The sequence below is a fragment of the Amblyomma mixtum genome, chromosome 2 (assembly GCF_055824585.1).
Source record: "Amblyomma mixtum isolate Tamu chromosome 2, ASM5582458v1, whole genome shotgun sequence".
NCBI classification, from domain to species: Eukaryota; Metazoa; Arthropoda; class Arachnida; order Ixodida; family Ixodidae; genus Amblyomma; species Amblyomma mixtum.
This window is the reverse complement of record NC_143013.1, coordinates 275,346,307-275,373,453: the sequence shown is the minus strand read 5'-3', so window position 1 is coordinate 275,373,453 and position 27,147 is coordinate 275,346,307. Positions and strand designations below refer to the sequence as shown.

General features: G+C 50.8%; 1 protein-coding gene across 4 annotated transcripts in view; it reads left to right on the top strand.

Annotated features, from left to right (window-relative positions):
- Positions 1–25,625, top strand: part of LOC149364066 (solute carrier family 2, facilitated glucose transporter member 1-like) — an 80,593-nt gene extending 54,968 nt beyond the window's left edge. For 2 of the 4 annotated variants that reach the window (XM_089574080.1, XM_089574081.1), the window contains exons 2-5: positions 17,313–17,639; positions 20,197–20,622; positions 21,314–21,829; positions 24,071–25,625. In XM_089574080.1, coding sequence (XP_089430206.1) covers positions 17,313–17,639; positions 20,197–20,622; positions 21,314–21,829; positions 24,071–24,214 — 1,413 coding nt within the window. In that variant the 3' untranslated portion in view covers positions 24,215–25,625. Of the gene's footprint in view, positions 1–9,450; positions 9,536–9,792; positions 10,301–17,312; positions 17,640–20,196; positions 20,623–21,313; positions 21,830–24,070 lie in introns of those variants that run through there. The other 2 variants (XM_089574083.1, XM_089574082.1) reach the window with 2 other exon arrangements.
- The last annotated feature ends 1,522 nt before the right edge of the window (positions 25,626–27,147 follow it).

Sequence of the window (27,147 nt, the reverse complement as noted above, 5' to 3'; positions counted from 1 at the left end):
GGTCGCCTTGGACGATAGTGCTGCTTCTCCCGTTCGCGCTGCGGCGGAGATTCGACCGCCACGACGGAACACGATGCATTTGCGATTGCGATGACCACGGAGGCCGGTCGATGAGGTGTACGGGCACCTGGTGAGCAGCGCGAACCTCCGCAGGCTCGCTGCCGTACGGGCGTTTAGCGAGCGAAAATAAATTGCGCATATCTGTGTATATATATATATATATATGGGAAGGGCAATGATGGGCTCGTTATATGCATGAGAGAAACCAACAGCCACAGAAACCAAGAAACACAGGGGATTTTTTAAATTTATTTTGTGGTGTTGATCAATCGAGAATATTACTGAATATGCTATCGCTTAAAGATAATTGATTAGAAAAGCAGAAGAAAATACAACGACATGCCACCGGTTGGAACCGAACCCACGACCTCCACGAATAATCTTTAAGCGATAACATATTCAGTAATATTCTACATTGATTAACACCACAAAATAAATTTTAAAAATCCCCTGTGTTTCTTGGTTTCTCTGGCTGTTGGCCTCAATAGACCTCAATATAAATATAACGTCACCACCATACTGGCCAGTGTTGCCGCCATCCGCAGCGGCTTTTGATATGCGAGTACCGCGATTTTGTTCCCAAACGATCGTCGCTCGCTGTAACAAAAAAACAACAACAACAATAATGAAACAATTACAGGCCGAAAGACCGAGGGCGACCATTTACTGGTCCCTTTATCTCACGTTCCATCTTGGCCTGCCACTCGGCACGGCGTTTCGCAGTGCAGGGGAAGAGGCGCAACTCTACGAAGGAGGACCGAATCCAAACATCAATAATATTTGAGGCGACATATATATTAGTATTACTCTATATAATCTTTTCGCGAAAAATAAGCAAAGTCCATTGCAAGTGCTCTGTTACGGATCGGTTGATTGGACGTTTATTTGGAAGGGCCGATGCAGTACTCGTGCGAACCAACATTAATAGCAGTAGGCAGAACTCGAATAATCGTTAAAATGAAGATACCTGATTGTAGAACACGGCGTTTACATATTCACGGTAAAATTGAGCAAAGAGGTCGCGCATATTACGAATTCATATGAACCAGTGCATTCACGAAGGTTTCTTCAAAAGAAATGTAAATTATTTCTGAAAGAAAAAAAATCCGCGCAGTCAAGCTGTGCCCGAGAATTCCCCAATGTGGAGTGAATTACAGCTGCGGAGGTAATCATAGATTAGTGGGATTTTTTTAATAAACAGATCAAATTGAAAGTCTACGTTTCAAACGTAGCAGGCTACGAGACATGGCGCGGTGGAGTGCAACTGATCAATTTCAGTAAGCTGTCCGTCTCTTAACCTACACGAGTATTCTAGTGCACAAACGTGTTTTCATTCAACTCCATTCAAGTGCGATTGCCGGGGCGCCGATATCGAACCCGCGACCTCGCCATCGGCATATAACCACTCAGCCACGGCAGGGGGTCAAGGAAGCGACTACGATTATAACCGTTACGCTTCTATCAGGTAGAATGTCAATTGTAGCGATTCCCCCGCGCTAGGTTCTTAGCAGATGCATATAGTTCTTTTTTTGCGCGTGTGTACGGCTTCGTTCTTACGCTGTTGTACCATGCGGTTGCTTTGCCGGAGAGCTCGGGTGATATGCGGAGCACGAGGCTTGCGTTCGCCGACACCGAAGGTCGCGCCGTTCTCCTCAAGGTCGCAGGCTGAAGCTTACAGGTCTTCATCTTGCATTAGATTGCACGTTACTTATTTTTCTTCTTTGTTTTGGCATCGCAGACTGTGACGAAATCGGCTCCTACGAGTTAAAAGGGCTGTCCTTTTTTTCTTTTTCACACTGTATTTCATGCGAGCAAAATGAAGGATAAAGTTATTAGGTCCTTGGCCGCGATAGTCGTAAATCAGTACACAGTTGACGACGTACAAAGGGAAGACAGTTTAATGATATATTTTATTGAAAGGAGAAGCTTAGAAGCCGGCCCGATGCGCCAAGGTCTCACCAGCGGCCGAGTGATGGAAGAAGTGGAAAGGGAGGAAACAGGGGTGGCGTCATTAAAAGCGATTAAAGTGCACACCAACTGTAAATTCGAAATCTCTTTAAATCTGTAAATTCATGAGAAACATCCTGTGCTATTTCACTATGTTTACAAGAAGGCGTGTACTACCACCCAACACTGCCTCACTGCGCAGCGCCGCGGTAAACTATAAGAAAAAAAAAAGAAAACGAAAATTAAAAAATTAAAAGCTCTAAGGTCTGCGCGGCGTATCAAGTGAGAATACAAAGGCGCTTGTTGAATTTTGTTGAAGCGCACCCAGATTTTGGCACGTGGACGTTTTTATCTTTTAGCTTCCACATAAACGAAGCCAGCGCTGCCACGTTCGAACCCGCGACCTTGAGCTTAGACGACGGACACAGCAGCCACTGAGTCATTAAGGCTGGTCCAGCGGCACTGATTCAATAAGGGGGCTGTGAGCAAAAGAGACATCAAAGACACTGAAACCAAGCAATAAACTTGCGGTCGCTTCTTAGAAGCGGAAATTGGATCCTGTCTTCGCCGTTACAGGCCCGCGTCACAAATGAAGAAGAGAACCGGGTGAAGAATCTTTTCGTGTAATTCGAGGAAGAGAGACAAAGAAGAGGGAAACGCGCGTTTTAAGCCAAAGATGTCGAGTAAAAAGTCTTGTCGGTCTCACTGATCTGAAACCGAGCCACATCGTGACCCGAGCCCAAGCCTCCGAAGCTGCACGCTGCGGCGTCAGCGAAGTAAGGGAGGCGAGGGCGGGGCAGGGGGGGGGGAGTGATAACGAAGAAGGCGCCGGCGGCAGCGAGGCTGCCTTGGCGTAAGTACGGCGCTTCTGTAAACACTGAGCCGTCAGCGTCGCCGCGTCGGGCGCCTCGAGCCAATTTTCTCGCTGTTGCTTCATTCGTTCTTTATTTTACGGAGAACACGTCGATAAAACGAGTGCGAGCTTTAATTTGAGGCTTCGACGTCGTCGCTCGCAGCGCTGGCAATTTCCGTCAAACCGCAGTGTGGCCATTATGCAAATTAGTCGAAATTCGTCCCTTTCTTTTCTATCGCTCCGTTTTTCAATCCGCGTTTCAGTTCTCTCGTTTGAATTTATCGTTCTTCGAAGCGGCGCTGCAATTTCTCCCAGCGAGAATTTTACAGGACGCTTATCTGTCAGCTTTTGTTACGCCTTGATGTCACCTCTCTCCGCATACCGCACGCAACCTGAGATGTAGTGAGGAAGGGCAGAAATGAATTTATTTTATACCTAACTCTCCTGTGTTTCAGCTCACTTGAACGCTGTAATGGCACATCCGCGTGGTTAGTTGACCATTCCCTGAAAACGAGTAGAACCTATAGTGCTCTGCTAAGAGGTACTTCAATAAAAATAAAAGCTGTTTTGGCCACCTGACGGTAACCCGAGGCTCCGTGTCCCAGGTTACGCTTGTTACAGTAAAAAAAAGAAACAGTGAGAACATAAGATAAATACAAAACAATCATTTTTGCCTACCTCTAACGTGGTCGATGTGCAGGTCCCGCCCCACCTTTTTTTTTTTTTTTCAGGCCTGTTGTCGATATTCACATTGAGGGTCAAGGCTGGCTTTACTGCGTCAACTGAACTATAACGCACTCAGGCCTTAGTCTTTAAACAGCACTGCTCCTAAGAAAACTTCAAAGCAGCGGACGTAAACAGGGAGCGAAGCACTGCCCTCCGAGCTCGTTGTAGCGAGATACTAGCGCGGAGGAAAACGACTGCGCGATAGCGAAAACGCCGGGCGCCACCTAAGCATCTCGAGGTACGCTTTGCGTCGCCTTGGCTTTTGGACACGAAACAAACGGGCTGGCACGCGATGGCTATCTCAGCTTTAAGAACCCAAGTCGCTGCAGCGCACACGCCACTGACCCAGCGTCGGCAAACAGATATTTTTAACTGCCCGCTTTGACTACTGCTGCTGCTGCGGTACGGAGTTGCTCTTCTGTCTTCGTCGTACGCCAGGACGGCTTTCGTCACGCGGGGTGTGTCAGCGGCCAGCCAATGGGGAGCCGGAACAGACGCTACGTAATGAGTCCCGCATCGATCGCCAACCCTGCAGCCGACACACTGTGTATGTGTGTTTCAAGGGCACCTGTGCTAGTGCCTCGTGCCGGTGGCTGCAACTGCACCGCGGAGTTCGCTAGGATTATCGGGAAGGAAAGTCAACGGCGTTCGTGGCCGGCAGGGACAGACAGTTGCGCAGTTCACCGCTCCGGCATATCGACCAGTGTTTGTCTACGCCAGACTCCGCCGCGGCGGCCACGGCAAGCGTTGGCGCCAGCTTGTTTATTTCGTGATGGAGAGAAAGATGTTTCATCATCCAGCCGCTTTCATCACGGCTTCGTCTTTCGGGCATGGATATTAATCGCCACTTTGTGTTCTCGCAACAGCTGAAGTTGATGTGAAGTCGAGCAGCTCGAATCAAGGCTCCAGTTCCTTCGTTCTCAACTGTTTATTAATACTGGCCAGTTGAAATCAATAATGCAGTCGAGGTACCCCATACGCCACACGCCACCTCATTGTGGCAAGTTCGTCTAACCGAGCCTGTAGCTTGTCTTTCTCAAGCAATGTCATTGAACTTCGAAAAGCAGGCGGCGGACGTCTTAGTATTTTGCTGTAACAGGCGGGAAGATAGCCGTTTACTTGTTGCGTCATCACGACTAGTTACACATGTCAGACACACAAGGAAAAGAAGCTAAGTGCTAGTGCCCCCGCCACGAAGGGGAAGCAGGTCAGTGCGGGATCAGAGGCTTTAGTCTGCAAGCTCGCGCTAAGAACAGTCAGTGACGTCAGCGGAGCCACTCAGAGCGCGCGCAGCGTCGTTTTTATGATCCAGGTGCGTCAGCAAAGCAGAACTACTGGACGCCACGGAGAGCATCGCTCAGCGCACGCTGCGATGAGTCAACGCTAAAAACGCCGAAAAGCACTCAGCCCGTTAAAGGGGTAGTTGGACTTCCGCAACCTGCTTCCCTGCCTTACTCACCAGCCCATAGGTTGACGGAAAACAACGCAGGAACTCTCGGAGGGCTGCAGTATCCCATTGAATTTACAAAGCTCCGAATCAAATTTTGGGATGTCCTGACTGAAGGACGGAAGCGCCACCTGTCAGCTCTGAAGTTCCCTATTGACGACACCTTGCAAATTTTCTTTCTATACCTCATCCATGCTTTGAGCGGCATTGAGGAGTTCATCTGGATGCCGCGGGTGGCGCAACAGCTAACCGATCTCCGAGTTCCGGACCAATCGTGGTGCAAGATAGATTCTTAAACGTGGGTCTTGCATGTAATTTAGCAACTGGCGAGATCAAAGCTAAGTTTTGCAGGAACGTTAGCGAGTTGCAACTTGCGTGCTTGATATTCTTGTTATTCTACCACACGCAGTTGACGCGCAGGCACAACGAAACGCATGGTCAAAGAGAACGTTGAGAGAATGTTTTTTCTCACTTTAAACTCTGCATGCAGCGAATATTCGAAGAATTGTTTGCTAAAGGCTAGCAAAAGAGTCCACCAAACAAAACTTACTGTAGCTTCGGCTGCTGTTATAAGACGCCTTTAAGTTGTGCTTTTCCCCAGTGCTTTAATGCACTGTGGCAGAGAGCAAGAGTAGCGCGTTCAACACGCTAATCAGGCACAGCCCATTTTAGCAGGATCTCTCATTGCCTTATAATACGGCATCTTATCGTCACGGTGTTCTCGCAAGATACTTTTTCGCTGCCGACCAACCGCTTCTACACCTGACAGAAAGAGATAATCACTTGATTTACAAGCCTTGATTTACGAACCAAGCGTTGAGATGATGCTGGGAATGGACTACAAGGGCGCTCTGACTGTCTTCAATACGGTATAAACGTAATCCAGGCAGGTACTCCAGCTCAGTGAGGAGGAAATAAGAGAAGAAGGGAGTTTGGCAGTAAAAATAAAACGCAGCGTGCGATAGGAAAGAGAGTTAGGAAAATTCCGTCCGCTCAGCCGCATCGGTACCAGCTCTACTGTGCTAACAGAGATGATGACTCGCGGAGTGTGCTCGTATAAACGCACTTTAGAAGAACAAATATAAAAGAAACACTCGTGACCTTTCCCCACGGACACCGGCGCTGACGGCTCGCACTGTGGATGGCCGGCTCGCACTGAGTGTCCAGGATGTACGCGGGCATGTACTCGTGACCGCGGAGCTCCTGCCGAGACTCACCGCACGCATTTTGAGGGGCGCGAAGAAGCAGCAGGGGACTCCTACACGCCGCCGCCTCTACGACGAGGCACGGGGGCTTCGCCGACGGCCGCGGACGATGATGAAATACGGTCCGGCGCTCAGCGAATTCATTCGCGAGACGGCTAACGTTTCGGCCTGCGCGCGTAGTTACATAGAACGTGCTCGCGCAGCCTCGGAAAAGCCTAATCACCGCCCCTACTCTTCTCCCTCGCCGGCCCCGCGCCCATTAATAACTGCCAAAGCGGTTGCGTCTCTCGCTCCTGCAGCGGGCAAGTAATTGCTTTCGACCAAAGAAAACATTGGTTGGTGTGCATGGCGGCGGCCTTGGGTAGGCCGTGCGCCTCAGCACGACGACGGAGCACGGCGGGCAGCCACACCGCCGAAGAACAGGGTTCGCCGGCCGCCGCCCGACACGAACCCCGTCGCCCACTGCGAACCGTGCGGTGGATAACGATCCTGCATGGACGACTTTATCGCGCCCAAATCGCTGCTTCGCAGGCCGCACTCCGGGTAGACAGAGGTGAAGTTCTTTACAAAAACTGTCTCGCCACGGGCGCCTGTTAACCGAGGAAACACAATGTATGCTCGGTGCTTTGTACAAAAAGGCGGCGGTGCAAGAACCTCGACCCAGGATGGGAGGGGGGGTATCGTGAAAAACGAACCTGCTCTCACCGGGAGGTCTTGTCATAGCAAAGGCGCAGGAGGATGTTTGCGTTGTTTCAAAATAGCGAGATACTATCTTCTGACCGTTGCCGTAGCGCAGAATGCTGGAGCAGACGAGCCGGGACAAACATGTGACGACGCGAGCTGTAATACGAAATTGCAGGGCCATGGTCGCAGCATACAGCTTAACCCGCACCCCATATCGCTTGTCGGACATGTTTTGTCGAGAATCGTTCGAAGAACATCGCTTGTAAAAAATTGCTCACACACATTTTTCCTTCTGTACCCTGATAGTAGCAAATGCGAGCGCCATCTCTATGACGTCACCCATTCCACTGTCATCACCGGTAGCTTCTGCAGGAGCCTTCCTTGAACCGACGCGACTGCTTTGCATTTAGAGCTGGCATCGCCACGGCGCTGCGCCGACGCCTTTGGAAGTTCGTGTGTTGCTGGCTCGTGCCTACAACAACAATGCCTTTTGGCGGCAGCGTCAGAGGGCGCGCATTAGCGGGTCGTTAGCGGGTGCGCACCTCGAGGTAAATTTTCCCATGACGAAACAAGGCGTGACAGGCAAGACTGTCGCTGATGACGCGGAGGAAGGCGTCACTCAAGACGAGTGCCCTGACTTCTGCATACCTCGAAAGGTGTCTGAAGGCGTCACCTCCATATGCTAGTTTTTTTTTTTTCTCTCTTCCCCGGAATGGTGCCTTCCTTGAGCGACTTTTGAGTGAACGTTTACTACTGCGTGTATATACAGGGACTCCGAGTAGCTTGCTTTTCGGAGTAGCTGGCACTGCGTTCGTTCTTTCTTCACGTCAGTACGAAGTATTCAGACGGATCACAAGGCTGACTACTGGCTTTCGTTATTTTTGGCTACGAATGACGCGCTACAGAGATTAGCAGTTTGTTGTCTATCTACACGCATGAGGTTACATTTCAGCGATGTTTGTTACGACTACCGCCTGATAAATAGCCTTTCACCTGCTGTAACTGCTATACCTCGGAAAACTGTTCTTTCCGGTAAGACTAACAAAACTCAGATACCTTTTCCGCGCATGGTAGTAACATCAAGCGGTAGTTAAACTTATGCCGTTGATAAGAAAGTCGTCACGCGGCGTCTCGGGTTTCTCTTATCTGCGGTACGTGCTTGCCTTGCCACATTATTGCTTTGGGACAATAAACATCGCTCAAAGAAAAAAAAAAGAAAGAAACACCAGCAGAGGGGGCGGAGGTGCTGACAACAGATGTGTATCTGTTCAGCAATTCATCGCACCAAGAGCGCCGATACAAACTCGCCGTGCGTGGCACGTTCCGCCTTCTTTCCCTGGCGCAAGCTTGGGACACCATTACGTGTACGTTTGAGGCGTCTTCGAACACGCCCTAAGAAAACGAGGCCTAAGCAGTAGTTTATGCTCACAATGTTTCGTAACAGCGAGATGTGCTGAGTCATACTGATTGCACGTTTATATAGGCCGGTACATAGCGTACACCGATATCCGATCATGCTCCCCAAGTGAGCGAACTCGGGCTAATTGTGAACACCTCAGGGACATAGCTTTGAACTGTCACCTTGATGACTCGACTACAGCACCACATTCGTACCTGCAGCCAAAGGATGATCCTGTAGAATCACGTGCGACCGGTACGCAAATAGGGTCACCAACACCTTTCTCTGTGTTGCCCGTTAACCATACCGAACCATTACCATCAATCGATTCCCGAGTCATAACAGGAAGCACGGAGCAGCGCATCTGTGACTACAGGCATGAAGGAAGCACGCATCATTAAACAGATGGCAGTTATTTAGCTGCAGTGGATGCCAGTGGGAAGGTGCGAGTGCCAAACTATAAGACAGCTCGTAGGTTCAGCCCCGAGCGGTCGTTGCACGTAGACCGGCGCACTGCCCTCGCAAGAGCTAAAGCGGCCGAGCCAGCGACGACTAGGAGATCTGTTGCAAGAAAACCAGGTGCCACCGCCCAGGCAGGACGGTGTACTACGTACTTCCGGATACGCGGCTGTCAGTGGTACTCTTTGTTCTGTTACGACAAGCTGGCCATGATACACTGCGTAAGACGATCATCAGACGGAGCGCGCGCACTGACGCACGCTCGCCTACGTGCGATTGCACGTCCTCCTCCGTCTCTCCCCCTAGACGAAGTGTGATGTAAAGAGTGTGTTACATTGCGCGGCTGAGACAGCGCGCGCAAGTCGACGCTCCCGCGCGTGCCTAGCGGAAACTCGGTCGCGCTCACCGCGACGAGTGAGAGCTCGGCGCGCGATCGCTTTTAACCGCCACTGCTGGAGCAGCAGCCGGTTTCATGTTAAGCGGACGTTCCAGAAAAACAGGAAAGCGGCTTGCACTGCTGCGCTTGCCGCCACGCGCTCGCCGCCGCTGAGCTAAGAATAAAACGTGGCGGCGGCGGGGGGCACGGCCGTGACGTGTCCTCCGCCAGCCAATGGGGCGCCTCGGCGCGTCGCACACCCTCCCGGTTGAATGTGCCAGCCGGTCGACATTCCCGCTCGAGGGGCTACGCACGTCCGGCACGTCTTCGCCTTCTTGGGACGGTGCGTCTTCCGGCTATGCCCTACATCCGCAGACCTGTGAGTCGGCTCTCCTCTTCCACGAGATACGTCTTACGGCCGGCCGCCCGCCGGTGGCATCGGTCGGGACGGACTGACTGTGCCATTTTTAAAAATGGCGCGAAAAAACTTAATCCGAGGGGCGGCGCGACGTGCCCTGAATCCGCTCTGGTGGTTGGCCGACCAGCTAGTTAGTAACCCGCTCATGGAGAGAGCATCGTCGTGCCACTGCGTACCGACGGCGAGGCCGACTGGTTTTCAGAGGTGGCCGCCGAGCACGTTTCCTAAGGGCAGTCGGGGCACACGCGACGCGCGCAGACTCGTATCGCTACTTCGCTGCCTTTCCTCTTTGCCGCAGCCGTTACCTACACAGACACGCTCAGTTGTGCGCTGCGCTCGGCCGCTGCTAAAGATGGTGGGGGGTGCGTGCCGATGAAACGGAAGAGGGTCTCGTTTTCGCTGCAAGAGCTGCTGCCGGTCCGCCGCTTTGTTCTTCCCTCCTCCCCCGTTTGTGCTGCTGCTGTCGCGCTGCCGGCGACGCATCAGGTTATCGGTGTCGGGTTGTTAGGTGTCCTGCCTCCAGCGTGTCGGTAGACACAGCCTCTGTCAGGCTCGCCATTGCCGTCATCGCGGCGGTGTCGACTACGTCGCGTCCTGCCGCCGAACCAACACCGCTGTTCTTGCGCTGCATCGACCGATTGATCTCTGGCCATGGTCCGGCTCGAAAACGCGACCCTGGACGCAGCACGCCTGATCCCCATTTGGCATCCACCGCCGGTTCGAGCTGTAAGTGGGGGAACTTCAAGTGGCATTCAACTTCTTCAGCCATACCGTGAGCATTGCCGCAGATGGGGCTCATTCATTCTGCCTTGCGTCGCTTATCCTCTTGATAAATGTACGGTGAACTTGATTTCGCAATATGTTGCAAGTCACTGGAACGTGTCCAGTATCTTGCGGATCCATATTGGCAGCCAGTGTCGTTAGCTGCAGAAAAATTTTAAGCCTATGACGTGCATGCGACATTCTAGTTCAACAACCTGCAAGGAACGCAGTGCAAGCGACGTGAAGGCCTCTAATAGCACTTTATGATAGCTGGCATTCATAACTCATACAGGCCCACTTCCTGTAGCATGCCACATGTATGCTCTGATAGAAGCGGTTGAAATACGACATGTGCAAGACCTGCAAGACATGTGCAAGATATACCTTCATCATATGCTTTTTGGTCAGTTAATAGTCCATAATTTAATAGAACGCCTCTCCAATCTTCCATCAAATTCTGTTCTTCCATGTGTTCGGTTCATATATATTTTTATTGTTGTACGAGAAAGCGTTTCAGGCCGCGATACAACTCAGTACTTACCGAAGCGGTGATGAGTACATGTATCGTCTCTGTATCTCAAAGAGCGCAGACGGTATACGGACACTGAAGTCCTGCATGCCAACGTGATGTTTTGACTACCTCACTTCGGCTTGCATCACTTCACATACAACCTTCGCTTGTAAAGGACGGAGCCGGAAAGCGAGTGCCTGGTGTGGGGTACCGTTGCCAGCTAGCCGCGCAACGAGCCAGCCCCGTTACCGCCGCAAAAGGAAACCTGCTCTCTCCGGATGCTAACGCACCCTGCGAAGGACCATTGAGGGAGATAGCGATCGACGTCTGAGAATGCCGCCGTCGCGGAAAGCGTCCGCGGCAGACGCCGTAGCCGGATATCTATGCATTTCACTCTATTTTTATCGCCAGACCTTGGTAAGACAGACAATGCCCTAAGCCAATGAAGGAACCATTGGCTTTGCTTAGCATCTTTCTGTCGGTGTGGTTGAACGTGATTTTGTTCTTTCTCAAGGAATACCTATTTCATCATCGTTAGCGTGTCCACAGCTAGACTCGTAGATCGCAAGTTCAATGCATGGTCGCTGCGAACATACCGGCGCTACAAGTGCTTGGAGACGCTGAATTCAAGTTCATTTTATGTTATTAATCCAATTAATCTAGCAGAAAAGGATCAAATACCGGCAACACGTTTCCATCATCATTTACTGAGAAAAAACTTTTATATACAGGCTGTAGACGTTCTATAGATTTCTTATTGAGGCTATTGCCTTGATATAGATGTTTCCTTTTGCTATTCATCCTCTTCAGACTGTCTATAGATAAGTGTAACAAAAATGTGTGGCCATAAACCAATGTTTGTCTATAGACTAGACTACGGGATTGGTCTATAGAAAGTCTATGGGCGTTCTAAGACTGTCGAAAGAAATTTTTGAAAGTGGGAGCACGCGTAAAAGTCGGCAAGAAAAAGGCACAGAACCCGCAATCGGCTGAAATGCTCGCGCTGCGAATTGGCTTGCACAGGCAGACAATGCTGTCAGAAATTCAAAAGTGGCGATAAAGGAATCCTTCATGAACAACAAAGCGCTTGCCAGGGACTTGCAGTACCGCCCGCTTAGTAAACGCGGCGGCACGAATCGTTGTAGTTCGCATTACCACAGAGAATTTAATTAGTAGCCGCGCGATGAGCGTAAGACACATGCAAAGCTTTCCTCACATTCAAAGCGAACACGCATGAAACACCGCACTGAATTCTTGGGAAATAGTGCTGAGCCCAAGTTCTAAGTAAAAGCTCAGTCTTTTCCCACAAACCGCCATTGTTAGCTTTTCAGAGCGTGTGCTTTGTTGTATAACGCCATCAGGGAGCACATTTCCTGCACACGACTGTCCATCTCGAGAACAATAGGAGGTACCGAGATGTTAATGGACGTCTGCTGCTATGGTAACAGCACCTTAGCCGCCAGTGCCTCTAAGCCTAGCGTTCTCTTATGTTATATACTCCAGCCAATTGGTCATTCTCTTTCTTACGTCACAGATGATGTCAGCGTGCTATTTTTGAGTGTTCAGACCCATGCGCCACGTGGTAGCAGCGAAGGGAACTAGAAGCGCGTGTCTAGAATCCCTGGCAATGGTGACGCTACTAAACAGTCACATGGTTAGGTAACACGTAACTTAAGTACCTCCAAAAGTGCCGTAGTACGTGAGACAGCCACCCCCGTACGTCAGTTGATACAGCACTGCAAGCGACATGAGGAGGTCATGGGTTCGGATGTCACTCGCGGCATGGTTTTTTCCCGCATACTGTGAAATCATCTCCCGCGTAAAATCCTGTCCTCGCTAAATCAACGCAACTACAAAAAAGCAACATTCCCTTAATTATTTGGCCTCAATTACTGTGGGCCCAGTTTGCACAGGCGCGGAAAAAAGAGAACGGCGCATACTTTGAACATATTTGCCGCATTCCCTAATCGAAATTACAAGCTGTGATGTATGCACGCTAGTAGTGGACGTTAGTGCACTTTGTCATGGACAACGACCAATATTTGTTCAGCTCCGATAGGGAAGGCGTGATTGCACTTTGAGCGGACTAGCGTGCTTCGTTTACCTATGCCCGCACCTGTACATGTCGCAGTGATCCGCACATTGTCTCTTCCTCTCCGGCCGCAGTTTCGCCTCTCTTGATCATCCTCCTCTGTTCTCCTCTTCCGTGTCTGTGCTCTTCGACACGTCCGCGGGTTCGCTGCCCAGCGGCCCTGCCGCCCTGGGTGCGGGGTTTCTAGAACCGGTCGTCCGACTTCCGCGGCGCAGACCTGGGCCGAGTCGGCGGACCGTGAGGCTGTCCCTCGAGAGCTCTGCAAATTTGCGCGCCGGCAGAACAGGTTTCTCGCTGTCTCGACGGCCTGCCCCCGCGTCTGGAAGGGCTTAAGTGGGGGGGGGGGGGGGGGGGGGGGGGGGGGGGGGGGGGGGGGGGGGGGGGGGGGGGGTCTGCACGAGTATACAGTGTTGCGGAACGCACAGCCTCTCCATGATAGCGACCGACGGTGCGGGTGAGGAACTCGCTACGGGGATCCCATCAGCCGGCACTCAAGTGCTGAGCTCATGTCTAAGATCAGCTAGATGCCTAGGGAGGTCAGACTTGTCTAACCACCCGGGTCTCCAGAAGAAGCAGGCAGGATGCTTTAGTCGTGACCTTTCTAGCACAGTATCACTGCAATTGGCAACTGAAGCACTTTTTGATCCGCTCTATAGGATACTGTGTAACTAACTCCCCCCCCCCCCCCCCCCTTTCTCCCGCGCTTGGACTGAGAGACATTACCTCGCTTCCAGCGCTGGCCCAGAGTACACAGCCGAAGAAGTGTAAATAAGAGCTGTGTAATAATTTTAAGGTGCGCAGTCCGTATCTACGAGAGCCATATTTTTGTTTCATCAATGTCCAGGCTAACTGGAAACGCGCTTAAGCTCTGAAAAGCACTGGAATGCAGCCGGGATCTGGAGGCTAATTTATGTATCTTCCAGGTAACTTCGCGGATAGATAAATCGTACGAGTTCCTAGCTCCTGGGAGTTCTTGCCGCAGTAGTGGTGCATTGCTGGTCGTAACAAGAATGACGAATTATAGAATAAACGTACGGATGCAGGGCAGGTTCTTTTAGTGAGGTGCATGTCCCATTCCATGAATAATAAAATTTTTGAAAACGGAATACAATAACGAGTAGACACGGGAAAGGAAATATAGTTTGATTAAGCCGAGTTCCTTGTTCGTGCTCGCCTTTCACCAACCGACGACGGGCTCTGTGAAGCACACTTTGTCACACTGCAACATAGCTGATGCAACTAAAGGAAAGCTCAGCCCACGCTTTCAGCAGGATGATGCCGGAAAAGAAAGGGAGATAATACATCTTCAGGCACTGATGTCCCTCTGAGCACCAGTTTGCCGTGGTCAGCAGTTACACTCAGTTGGGGCAAGCGGGGAGAGGAATAGGCGGAACGAACCATTGCTGTCGAGGGCAAAAGAGTAACAGCGATCGTGGGCAGAAGTCAGGCGAACGCATGTGCAAGCATTGCATCCACTAAACATGACGCAACCCGCTGCTCAGGTCACGGTTCCAGACACGGCGCTATGCGAGAGATCCGGATAGTCTTTATTGCCCGTACTGCAGCTGGCACTATGCAAAGCGCCTGGAGCCACTTCAGACAACGGCTGCCGGTAAAAGATGGCAGATAGGCCCGCGTCTGCCGCAGTTCCGCTTAGAGCGCGCGAGGCAATGAAAAGAAAAAAGAAGACAAATGAAATACGGCGTCTGTGGGGCTGGCATCTGTTACAGTCTTTCCGATCTCCCTTAGGCTATGGACGTGCGTATAGACACGTATATCGAAGAGCATTGTGCACTCACCTATTCAGCGAGCTTTCGTACATTCTTTTTTTTTTTCGATACAGCAGAGCTTTGCTGCCATACAGCGTTACTTCGTGCTTCAACTGAACCTCGCTATAACGAAGTTGAAGGGGCCGAGCGATTACTTCCTTACAGCCCGTGTTGACCGAGCGTCCAAGGGGAATCATCATTCCTTCGTTATATCCATTACTTCGTAATAAACTGTTTCTTTATAACGAGGTTCGACAGTATTTCGATGGCCTGCTATGGCTTAATGGTTTGCTATGGCGTATAACCATCACCAACGCCAGACGAATAGTGTGTGCGGCGACTGAAAGGCAGGGATGGTTTTTCTGTGTGGGATATATGTAAAACTGTCAGCACGAGTACGGCGACTCTGATCTATCCCACCATACAGTTATAGGTCGGTCCGCTTCTTAGGATTCTTTTCCTTAGTGGGGCAATGGTCCTTATCACTAATTGTGGACCAATGGCTTCTTAAGCAATCTTCCCCACCAGGGCGTGCTGTGCCCTCCATGTCGCAAGGTCATTCCCGAGCTCAGCCCACAGCTGGGCTAGTGCTTCAAGGGCCGCAAAGCGTCGCCGCACGCCAAAGTGTACGGGACCCGGTGTGCTGGGTTGTAGTGTCTGGGTCCCAGCGACCTTTTTTTTGCCCATGTGTTCGCCTTGGCGACCAAACGGCGTCGCTAGACGACCCGTGGCGCTGTTACCGCGAAGAGAGCGCCATTTGGGGCTCGCTCGATCGATGTCCTTGGGACAGTTCCCGCCGCGACATCGACCCGCGTCGCTCGTGACGCAGCCTGTACGGTAGGGGGCTTGTCTGGCACAGCCCACCGCGCGTGCCTGGAGGACGAACCGGACACGGCACCGAAGCCGTGCCCCGGCAGCTCCCGGCCACTCGGTCGATCGCAACAAAGCGCTCGGCAGTGCCCTCGTGCAGTGCGCCGACTGCTCGTGACACCGATTCGGACGTCACGGGCAGCGAGGAGCGTGTTTACGCGAGAACGAGTGAAGCGAGGAAAATATTTGTGTGCGTGCTTGGAGGAACGCGCTGTGGTTAAAGTGTCCTCCATCGCGTGCTCTGTTCTCAAGTCAGTTAGTCAAATGGGGAAATGAAGCATAAGTAGAATAAAATGTCGGGTAGCGTTTCTTTGCAGGAGGTAAGAGTGTTGGCCTAAGATGGCCAGCGTTTGAGAGAGGGACGCAGGGAAAGATGAGCGAAAATAAAAGCATAAGTGCATAGAGTTGTGTTGATGAGAGTAGCGTGAAATGTGCAAGAGGGAGATCCCGTTTGCTGAAACACTGATTTGTATTGCGCAGCCGCTCGTCTAATCACACTCTAAACTCCAATGCGCCTATATTGGACTAAAAACGGAGTAAGATCTCCTCCCTTTTATAAAAAGGAGTGCTCTAGAGGACAGCTTATTCCGTTTTTACTCCTTTAGGTTTAGAGTGGAATCGCCTGGCCAAAACAGTCGGGCTATGAGCGCTAGATAGGTGCATGGGTGGCAGCAGTTTATGGCTAGAACAAGGCGAAGGCAGCAGCCAGGTTCAAACGGGTACAGGATGTTCTTACTTGACAGAGGAAGGTTGCGATTTAGGCGGAAAGCCTTAATGTGTGATACGCGCCTATTTCCGTTGCACACGCTGTAAAGCAGCACGTCTTGCTTCTGATTAACTGATTGGACGATGGAATAAGTGATATCTGCCAGCAGCATTACGTAAATTATCGACGGCCACTGCTCACCGCCTTTGTAGCGTTTGTGCACTGCACGAAGGGCGTGCAAGAAATTTCCAAGAATAGTAGGTATCTACATCGTGAGTGATGCCTGTGTCTCAAATGAATCGGATGTTCTTAAATAGGATTTGATTTTTTTCTTCTGGAGTGTTCATTATTTTTTTATAAGCTTGGACACCTATCAGTTAGTCCTAGTTCACTCATTTAAAAGTGAGAGGGGGTCAGGAGAGGACAATCTAGCGCCTCCCTATTTTTTTTTTTCTCTATTACACATCAAGAAACTGCCTTTCTGGCCAAGCTACCCACAGTGTGACGTGTTGCCATGGCGAATGAAGTAGTTTTCGAAATGCAAATACTAATTCGCTTGTGAAAATTCACATATTCCGCAATCTATCTGTGGCTGATTTAACACGACCTTTCAGTAAGTGTGTCTCCTTTGGTCACGGCAGATGTTGTAAAGATATGCGTGGAAAGCTAGCTGTAATGTAACGTTATCCCAGTTTTAAATGTAATCACAGATCTTGCCATCACCCAGAGAGGTAAAACGATATAAACTGTACGTAACGCAGGATGACAGGCAAAATGACACGTACACTAGCCAGGTGCTTCTATGGGTTGCACCTGTACCTTTCTCTCATTTCTTTTATCCCTTCATCCTTTCCCCCAAAGCGCAGCTCAGGAGTCCTTCCAGAATGAGGCATTAACCGCACCATACCTTTTTTCGTGACCTCGTTTCCTCGCATTTCAAGCGCTACTTTTCATTTTCAATCGTAAAGGGTTGGAAAGTAGTTCTTTTCAACCAGGCTGAACTTTCTCCCTTTTCTTCCTTCGCGCAGGGCCTAACACGGCACCTGGTGTTTGCCATCGCGGCAGCGGCGCTCGGCTCGGCCTTCCAGCATGGCTACAACACGGGCGTGGTCAACGCGCCGCAGAAGCTGGTGGAGGACTTCATCGAGGACACGTACAAGCACCGCTTCGAAGAGGAGCCCGGCGAGGGGACAGTCAAGTTCGTCTTCAGCATCTTCGTGGCCATCTTCTGCGTGGGCGGCATGATGGGCGGCCTCCTCACCGCCTTCGTGGCCGAGCGCTTCGGACGCAAGGGAGGATTGCTCCTCAATAACATCAGCGTCTTCCTGGCGGCCATCCTCATGGGCGCTTCTAAGGTGCGTGCAGTCGCCATTCTGATCCTTGTCTGTTCTCTCATAAGTCTACAGTGTCTGTGAGTTAGCGGCGTTACGTGGATGATGTCTTCACACGCCGGTTTTCCACACGGCTATTAGTTTTCCACACGGCTATTAGCCGCCGCGGTGGCTCAGTGGTTACGGTGCTCGACTGCTGACCCGAAAGACGCGGGTTCGATCCCGGCCGCGGCGGTTGAATTTCTTTGGAGGATAAATTATAGAGGCCCGTGTACTGTGTGATGTCAGTGCACGTTAAAGAACCCCAGGTGGTCGAAATTTCCGGAGCCCTTTACTGCGGCGTCTCTCATAGTCTGAGTTGCTTTGAGACGTTAAACCCCATAAACCAAACCAAACCAAACCACACGGCTATTCGAACGACACGGTGTAGAAGAACGTGAATTTCCATCCGGATAGTCATGTTCAGCTTATCAAGTTGCCGCTGCAACATGGCAGACACTGCAGTGCTCGGAAGGCTTGCTGTGCTCTACGCGCAGTGGACTTCGAGTGCCATAGACAGGTCGGAATGCTGGCATAATACTCGTGCATAAGAATTACAGTGGAAAGGAAAAAAAGAATTGTATACTTGGTGTTCTGGCTGTTGTGCAGAACACATTTTCTGGACGGTAGCAACGAGTAGAATTTTTTACGGACAAAAGAAAGCAAGGACATACGACAAAGAGTGCGGTCTTTCTTGCGAGTATTCGTTTTTTTTTTCTTGTCCCTAAAAAAGCTCACCGCGTTGCGATCATAATCAGCAACCAACTAGGCCCAATTCTCGCACTTTTTTCACATTTCCTCGCATGAGGTTTTACGCATTCGGCTGATTTTACGAATAAAATAAGGTTTGCTTAGGACTGATTCTACGTCGGGGGCTGGCTAATTTAGCTTACTCTGAGAGGCCGTTAATTTCTTAGTGTGAAAGTAAAAAAAACCTGCCCGTCAAATGATAGAAGGGCACGCAGGTCGTTACCGCTGCCCGGACCACGCTGCATCTGCCAGGCGGCCATGTTGGTAACACTAACGTCTAGCTCAAGACGGTACTGCTGGTTTGGCTTGCCGTGTGCTCCTTCGTTTCCTATGTACAGTTTGGAGATCTGTACGTCTATCCAGACAAAGTAGTCGCGGCATGTAGAGACCATGAGAGATAAATATTAAGTGTTGCAGAATGAGTTTCTCTATCTAGTAGGCTCACCCAAGTTAGTGTCAGTATTGACCAAGGCCCAGGCGAGAAAAAAGGACAGAATCGTGCCCAAAATACGACAAAATGTTTTCTGGTTACCACAAATTTTTCTATAGTGTTGCAGTGTTTGTTGTAGTACTGTATTTTTCGGTAGTTCTGTCGTTACCAGGGACAGCACAGTACTGCAGACAATTCTGTTGCGCCAAAAAAAGTTCTGTTGTGACGGCAGAAAATTTTGCTGTCTTTTTTTTCAGAAAACTGGGCGTCACTAAGAATGAAGCGATTGGTCCTTCGTAGGGAAAAGACTTTGAGGGTAACGAAGAGGCTCGATTTGACACTAAGGATCGGTTAAAATATCTAAAAAAAAAATGTGATCACCATGCAGGCAATAGCACCGCAGGCTCTCGGCACTCACTTCAAAAAGTTCTACTGTGCGATGTCAGTGCGTTAAAGAACCCCAGGTGGTCGAAATTTCCGGAGTCCTTCACTTCGGCTTCCCTCATAGCCTGACTCGCTTTGGGACGTTAAACCCCCATGAACCAAACCAAACCAAACTTCAAGGAGCTCACTGCGTAAAGCGACCCAGGACATTGCTTTAGAGTTGTCGTAAATTTCAACCCTATAAACGGGCGCAGCTTGGATTAGGGTTATATTTGCGCACTTCGTTCACGAAAAAGATAATATCGCAAAACGCTTGCGCTTTACCGCTGGAAGTACTGCGTATATAGAGAGCCCCTATGAAAGCGTCTTTAGAAGAAAAGTCAGGGCCATGTGGTTTCCTAACCTGCGGTCGTTTCATTGAGCCAAATATATGTCGGGCAATAAGCTCATGACTTTGGTAGATGAAAGCAAAAACGGTTTACCCGAGAGTGTGACGAAAGTGACCTTGAAGCGGCTGCTTGAAATTTGCCTCAACAGAGTGATGAATACGATGGTGACTTTGGCTTCAGCAGGTTTTTATGAGGCTTCCGAGAAAAACAATCATAGTTTATAAAGTGCATAAGCTGAAGTGGCAACCTAAGCGCTAGGCTCAGGGTTTGGATCCATGACCTTTGATTTGGAGCAACAAGACAAAGTTCCACGCATCCCACGAGAAAAAAGTAAAGTATCACAGGGGGAAAAAGACGCCCCTATGCTTGCGTCTAACAGCATTCTGAGAAATGCTTAAACAACGCTTCGAACACGGGACTCCAAAGAAAGTGGCAAATGACTGCGCAGTCGTTCCCCGCTTTCTTTGGAGTCCCGTGTTCTGAGTACTGTTTCCAAACTACTGTCAGGTCATGAGGCAACCAGCCCGACTTAGCTGTCTTCTAGCAATGTTCTCACTCTCCTTGTTTTCATGAAAATTTTTCATCGCAGTCGGCCCGCTCGTACGAGATGCTGATCCTGGGTCGGTTCTTCGTGGGCCTCAACTCTGGTCTGAACGCGGGCCTGGCGCCTATGTACCTGACCGAGATCTCGCCTCTGCACCTGCGCGGTGCCGTGGGGACCATCTACCAGCTTGTGGTCACCGTGTCCATCCTGGCGAGCCAGGTTCTCGGACTGCCGTCGGCGCTGGGCACAGCTGACCGGTGGCCCGCGCTCTTTGCGATGACGGTCGTGCCCAGCCTGTTCATGCTGGCCACCCTGCCCATGTGCCCGGAGTCGCCCAAGTACATCCTGATCAACCAGGGCCGAGACGTGGCCGCCCAGCAGGCCCTCACTTGGCTGCGCGGAACCATCGAGGTGCACGACGAGATGGATGAGATGCGCGCCGAGTTCGAGGCCATCAAGATGGTGTCTAGGGTGAGTAGTCCCCGCTCTGGGCAGAAACGCACCAACACGAAGACTTGTGTGCGAAAAGAGTGATTCTTGATTACTCTGTGCCAGAAGGAATATGACATAAACGATAGCTGTTTCTTTAGTACCAGAAGAGTTAAGGGCATTTAGTTTCCAACATTACGAAGTGCGAATTTACACCATGCTCACTGAAACACATCACGGTAGTAAACTCCATGCACTCTACTTCGCTAAGACATGGGGGACTTTGGCCAAGGTCAAGAACGCATGCAGTGATATTTGCGTTGCATACAGTGGCGATTTACTGCCTGCGTCCGAACTGCAACGTGTTCACACATCAGAAGTTAAAAGCAAGCAGGCCTTAATGCAGCGCAGAAAGGCATTGCAGCCTTTTCTGACTACGCTGCAGCTGCGTTTACCATGAATGCCTCTTAAGTGTCTCATAGCCTTTGTGAGTAGCGGAGGCGGGTTTGTCGCTCTAAACATGAATCGCAGTCGGATATCGCAAGGGACAGCTACTAGGCCATTGGTTTTTCCAAGTTTGTTGGTGCTACGTGTGCCACATGAAGTTTAGTAGTTTCCTTCTGAAGCTTCAACACAGTTTAATATATTGGCAGCGCTGTTCTTAGCATTTCTTTGCACTATTTTTCTACGTTCTAACAGTGGAAACAATCACGCATTGTCCCTTTCTGCGCAGGTGACCCTGTACGAGATGATGCACAACATCACGCTACGCATCCCGCTGCTTATTTCCATAATGGTCATGCTGTCCCAGCAGCTGTCTGGAATCAACGCAGCCATCTTCTTCTCCACCGACATCTTCCTCTCAGCCGGCCTCACTGCCGATGTAGCCATGCAGGCCACCCTAGGCATGGGCGCCGTCAACGTACTGATGACCATCGTGTCGCTGGTGCTGGTCGAGAGGGCGGGCCGCCGCACTTTGCATCTGGTCGGCCTTGGCGGCATGGCCATCATCACCGTCATTTTGACGCTCTGTCTGGCGCTGCGCGAAAGCGTGCCTGGGCTCTCGTACGTCAGCATCGTGGCCGTCATCGGCTTCGTGGTCATGTTCGCTACGGGTCCTGGCTCCATCCCCTGGTTCTTGGTCGGCGAACTCTTCGGACAGGGTGCCCGGCCGCTCGCCACAAGCATTGCAGTGGCAGTCAACTGGAGTGCGAACTTCCTCGTAGGCCTCGCCTTCTTGCCTCTAACGGTGAGCACGCACGTCTTCTCACTTTGGATCTGTCAAGTGAAATCATCATCATCAGCCTGACTACGCCCACTGCAGGGAAAAGGCCTCTCCCATGTCTCTCCAATTCAGAGGTTCTCAAACTTTTTTGCTTGGAGGAATCCCAAAAGCCTTCAATAAGGTCCAGGGAACCCCCCCCCCCCCCCCTCCCCCCCTGCTTTCACTTACCAGCAATGTTGTCGAGTGCATTTTTGCAAAGAGAGAGTTGCAAAAGTTAAATGTTTATTGCACAGATTAATACAAATACTAATGTGATGGGTGGTACTGCTTCCCTTTTAAGAGCAAGTCAAAGAATGGCTCAGTAGCACTCAGAGCCAGTCTCATATCAGCTGCCGGGTCAGGGCCGGTGAGGGTTCTCGCGGAACACAAGAAGACAGCCCGCGGAACCCCTGTGTTCCGCGGAACCCAGTTTGAGAACCCCTGCTCCAATTAACTCCGTTCTTTGCCACCTGCGGCCACCGTATACCCGCAAATTTCTTAATCTCATCCGCCCACCTAACATTCTGCCGCCCTCTGCTACGCTTGCCTTCTCTTGGAATCAACTCCGTTTTCATTTAGGATCAGCGGTTATCTTGCATTCGCATTACCCCAAATCCCTGTCAAAGTCGATTTCTTCCTCTTGATTTCGACTGGGATGTCATAAACCCGCGTTTGTTCTCCCACCCACTCCGCTCGCTTCCGGTCTCTTAACGCTACACCTATCATTTTTCTTTCCATTACTCGGTGTGTTGTCCCTAACTTAAGCTGAACCCTCTTCGTTAGTCTCCACGTTCTGCCTCATGGGTGAGTACGAGTAAGATACAGCTGTTGTATACTTTTATTTTTAGGGATATTCGCAAACTGCCGTTCATGATCTGAGAGAACCTGTCATATGCGCTCCACCCTATCCTTATTCTTCTAGTTATTTCCCTCTCATGATGTGGATCAGCGGTCGCCACCTGCCCTAACTAGACGTTACCAGGCGGGCGGATCACATGCACAGCTTGGCTACTTAGATACGATAGCACACGCATGTACACTCTAGTTCGTGGTCTTCGTTTTTCTAACTCCTTATTATTTGCACCCGGGCTGGCTTCCCTTATCAATGCATACTCAAGACTGCTTTCCTTCCTTCATTACCACCGACTTTGGATTCCTCGGTCGCCTTTGGCAAGACTTGTTCGACGGTTGTTTTGCGATGTTCACGAGGTTTGGAGTAGCGCAAAAGATTTCCACATCAATCATATAGAAGGAAAGCTCAATCATATAGCAGGAAAGAACTCTGGCTTTGGCTTTTACGAAAACCCTACGGTGTTTCTGATTCTCATAGCTCGTCTTTCCTTGCAAGGACTTGCAAACCAGCAGTATAAACCAGAGTGTAGTTGTGCTCTGCCACCTTTCTGAATATTCAAATAAAATTAATAAGCTTTGCATCTGTTCCCATCTTACGTTTTCTAGTTAATATCAAAGTGTCAAAATCGACATCAGATGTCAACTATTCACTTGACAGCCGATTTTAGAGTTGGGCTTATAGTTGCTAGCACTTCCTGCCGAAGCTATCACCTCTGCTTTGCTTTCCCCTTTGCACGTTCACATGCTACGGTGTCGACAACACGACTGGTTGCGGACTGGTGCTACAGCCTTTGTCAAAAGTAACGAGGCTTCACGTTTTTGTTCTCAGTCGTATATTGAAGCTATTATGTCAGCCCGCAAGCTCTAAACCTCTGTAAGATAAGAAGAAACCCTGTTCTCACCTTCAAAGAACTTTTTGATCTTTAGGGAAGCCGTGAGGGCTCTGTTATACGAATGAGAAACAAACCGTGGAGCCTCGTTACTTTTCACAAATGCTGTACATAGCGTCCGCAAAGGCGACAGCTGCATGTGGCACAGCAAGGAGTTCCCCTCTCGCTGTTAGGTGTCTTCAAAAGTTTAGCATGTTTTCTCTAAAGGTCCATCTCTTTTTAGCGAGCTAACCTGCTCCTGACGTAATGGCCTTCAAACGTTCGATGTAGACGGCACATAGCGACAGGCTAACAAGGCAATGCAGAACACGGCCTACAGGTTCAGAGAGACTCATTCCTGTCTTGTGTGTCTTATCCGGTGATGTTTTGTGCTGCGCCTGCAGCCTGCCAACATTAACCAAATAATCCACAAAAGTGTTGCTTGTGTACATGATCGCACTGCAAAGGAAGTGACGGCGTGCATTTTTTCTTCTGTCTCCCCCAGGGTGTATTGGGCCACTACACGTTCCTCATATTCACGGCGTTGCTGGCGTTCTTCTGGATCTTCACCTTCTACATGGTGCCCGAGACGAAGGGCAAGAGCGTCGAGGAGATCGCCGCCCTGTTCCGCCAGCGGGCGTACCACTGAGCTGCGGGTGGCCGGCCCTCCCCCTTGCGCAATAGCGGCTGACGACAAACAGGCGCGGCCCGGAGCACAATAAGAGGACCGCCGCAGTCGGCCCCCCACCCGTGCCCGACTGCGGCCCGGACCCTCCACCCACCCACCCACCCGTTACAGGGCCCGCGGCACCGCCGAGCTCACCAGCCCCGAAACCTTCCCCCAGGCCGCCGGCAAAATAAGGACGCCGCCGCCATCCGTGCTTCTGGAACTTCTCAGCGAATAGTTTTACCTCGTAGCGGTCTTTCTCGTCAACTCTTTTAGACCGGTGTGCGTGTGTGTGTTTACGGCTTGGCTGCAGACGAGCGTCGTGCGTTTCTGCCTGTTGATCGTGTCTTCGTTTGTTGTTGGCTCGTGTGTCTCTGTCTGGTTGTTGAGAATGTGCGGCCTCCGCAATCCGTGGAGGTCCCCGAGCGGCGCTGGGCGTCGCCGAGAGCCTGGTGCAGCTTATTCTAGGCCGCGTGGCATGCCGTCAGGAAGTTTTTAGTTGCCTCCTCACCCCCACTTCCCCACCCCCGAGCGCCCAAACCCTTATCGAGTCATTTTATCTCGCCACGTCCACGCTGAGCTTACTGAGCGATCAAAGACATCTGCGAGTGGGACCTCGGAGCGGAATCTCAGGCCCAATCGGGTCGACTCGAATCTCGGAATCTTGAGGTTTTCAAGTTGAATCTCATCAGAGCGCTCCCACACGGCTCGTGCGCGCGTGGACGGGTGATGCATAGGCGATTTCCATCGATGTTGGTCAGATAACAGAGTGGTCCGACGCGCACTTGTGATAATACTGGACGACCTGCGACCGATGCTACTTACTCACTGTACGCAGCAGTCTGTGCGAGAGAGAACCGCCTTGTCCGCCGCTGCGGCCCTCACAGCAACGGCGGCAGCAACCCGTCTGCGGTCTTCCTCCTGTACAAACGTTGCCCAATAGAGCGGTACACAGTAATAGAAACCCTCCCCGTGTAGGCTCAGAGTGTAGACTGTCGTGTCTTCTCAGTGCGAGCAAAGCGTGGCATCCCAGGCAGCGCCCCGCCCCCATCGAGGGGCCCGGCTGCAGCGGCGGTGGCGGCGGCTCGCCGTCGCCGGCCGCTGCTCGCCGAACGCGCTGCAGGGCGACTGCAGTACCCGCTGGACGGTGCAGTTAGCCCGCCCGGTGATCGAGCGGCAGCTATATTTTCTCTCGACACTGTTTTTAGGCGGCGCTACCTTGTACATAGAGGACGGCATTTATTTTTGTGCATATAGGGCAGCTGACAATACGAGATGCGAGGAGCTTAGCAAAGGTGTAGTCCTCCGCGGAGGCTGCAGCAGTGCGTGTTCACATGAGTGACCACTAGTTGTACATAAGTTGCGGTAATAAAACAGATTGTGCACCGTCTTATTCACGGTTTGCTTGTCTTCCTGGTGACGTTGGGGCAATGGCGCTACACCATGATGGTCCGTGACCTGCGGGTCTATATACTGCCCCGTTATTTGTGAATGTACGTTCATCGAAGCCCTCCAGTTGAGGGCATGGCGCATAACTGGGCACATAAAGATGAGCCTGGACTAAGGATAGCATTGGCCCGTTATCTGCGCTGGTTTTAGAACTTTCTAAGGCAAATGGAACAATTTAGGGGCGCTGAGAGATGATGACTACATGCTCCAAGTGCCCTAGATGCATCAGGCAAGTACTAGCCATTGTGCTCAGATGAACTAAGCCCACCTTATGACAGCTGTCCTTTTTTGAACAGAGCCCACAAGAAACGTGTGAAAGTGGCGGGAAGACCAGAATAGAAAGTGTACTGAAGCACTGCCCGTTAGCTACAACGTCGCATAATCGTGTAGTATCAGCTTGCTGAATTATTACTGTCGAATGCGGCTTGTGTGTCTGTCCGCGGATGAAACTTGGTCCTGGTGCGTCACGTGGTATTTGAAGTGCCTGGCATTTCGAACGCGGCGAATTCGCTATGTCCAAGCCCCAAAGCAAGAAGGAACTAAAGTCACATCAACCTAAACACCTGGGCTTTCTGTGGCCAAAAGGTAAGATAATTTGTTCTGTAAGGTGGGGAACGCGGGATTCCAGATAGCAGCGCGAACCACGTTGCAGGTATTCTCACTTGCTGTCCCACAGCCTCCTGGTGCTTGATCCGACAGACTGGAGTGAAATCCTGTCCGTGTAGTTTTTCGTCGCTGCTACCACCGCCACCTCTTGGAGCCAAATAAATATGATTTGTTTAGCGTGAGCATACAACAAGTCGACCATGACCTGACCCTTCCGAGTAGCTTGGAGATTAGCTTATGATCCGGGTTGGTAACAACACATGCGCTTCTGATCCGGGTTGGTAACAACACATGCGCTTCGGATCCGGGTTGGTAACAACACATGCGCTTCGGAGAACGACCAACTTTCTGCATACTTTCCATATAATAGCAATGGCTAACGCCTGAGATCTGCCTTATTGACCTGATGCAATTTTAAGCGCAAATGCAACACCGGAGCTAGTGCGCCTATAACGTACAGAGGGCAAAACGCATGTCTAGAACTCGTTCCGAGCGCGTTTCGGGCTCAACACGCGATAGCTAGCGATAAGATTTGGTTAAAAATGGTCTGGATGCAAACATGGGCAGTTAAACTCATAGAATTTAATCGTCAATTTTTGCTTTGTTGGTCGCAGCGGCTTTGGCAGCGGCAAAACACACAGTTTGGTTGTTCTAGGCATGTGTTCTGCCCTCTGCACGGCTCTGGATTTGTTCCCACCCCCTAATGTGCGCCAGAATCTCGGTACACGAGTATCTGAGTTTCGCCTCCATCAAAATGCGCCCGCCTACCCTCGACCATTGCACTTACTGTCATTATCGGGCGCCATCTTTTCTTTATGTTGTGGTGGCCAGAGCTTTGTATGGCACCGCACCAGGCACAG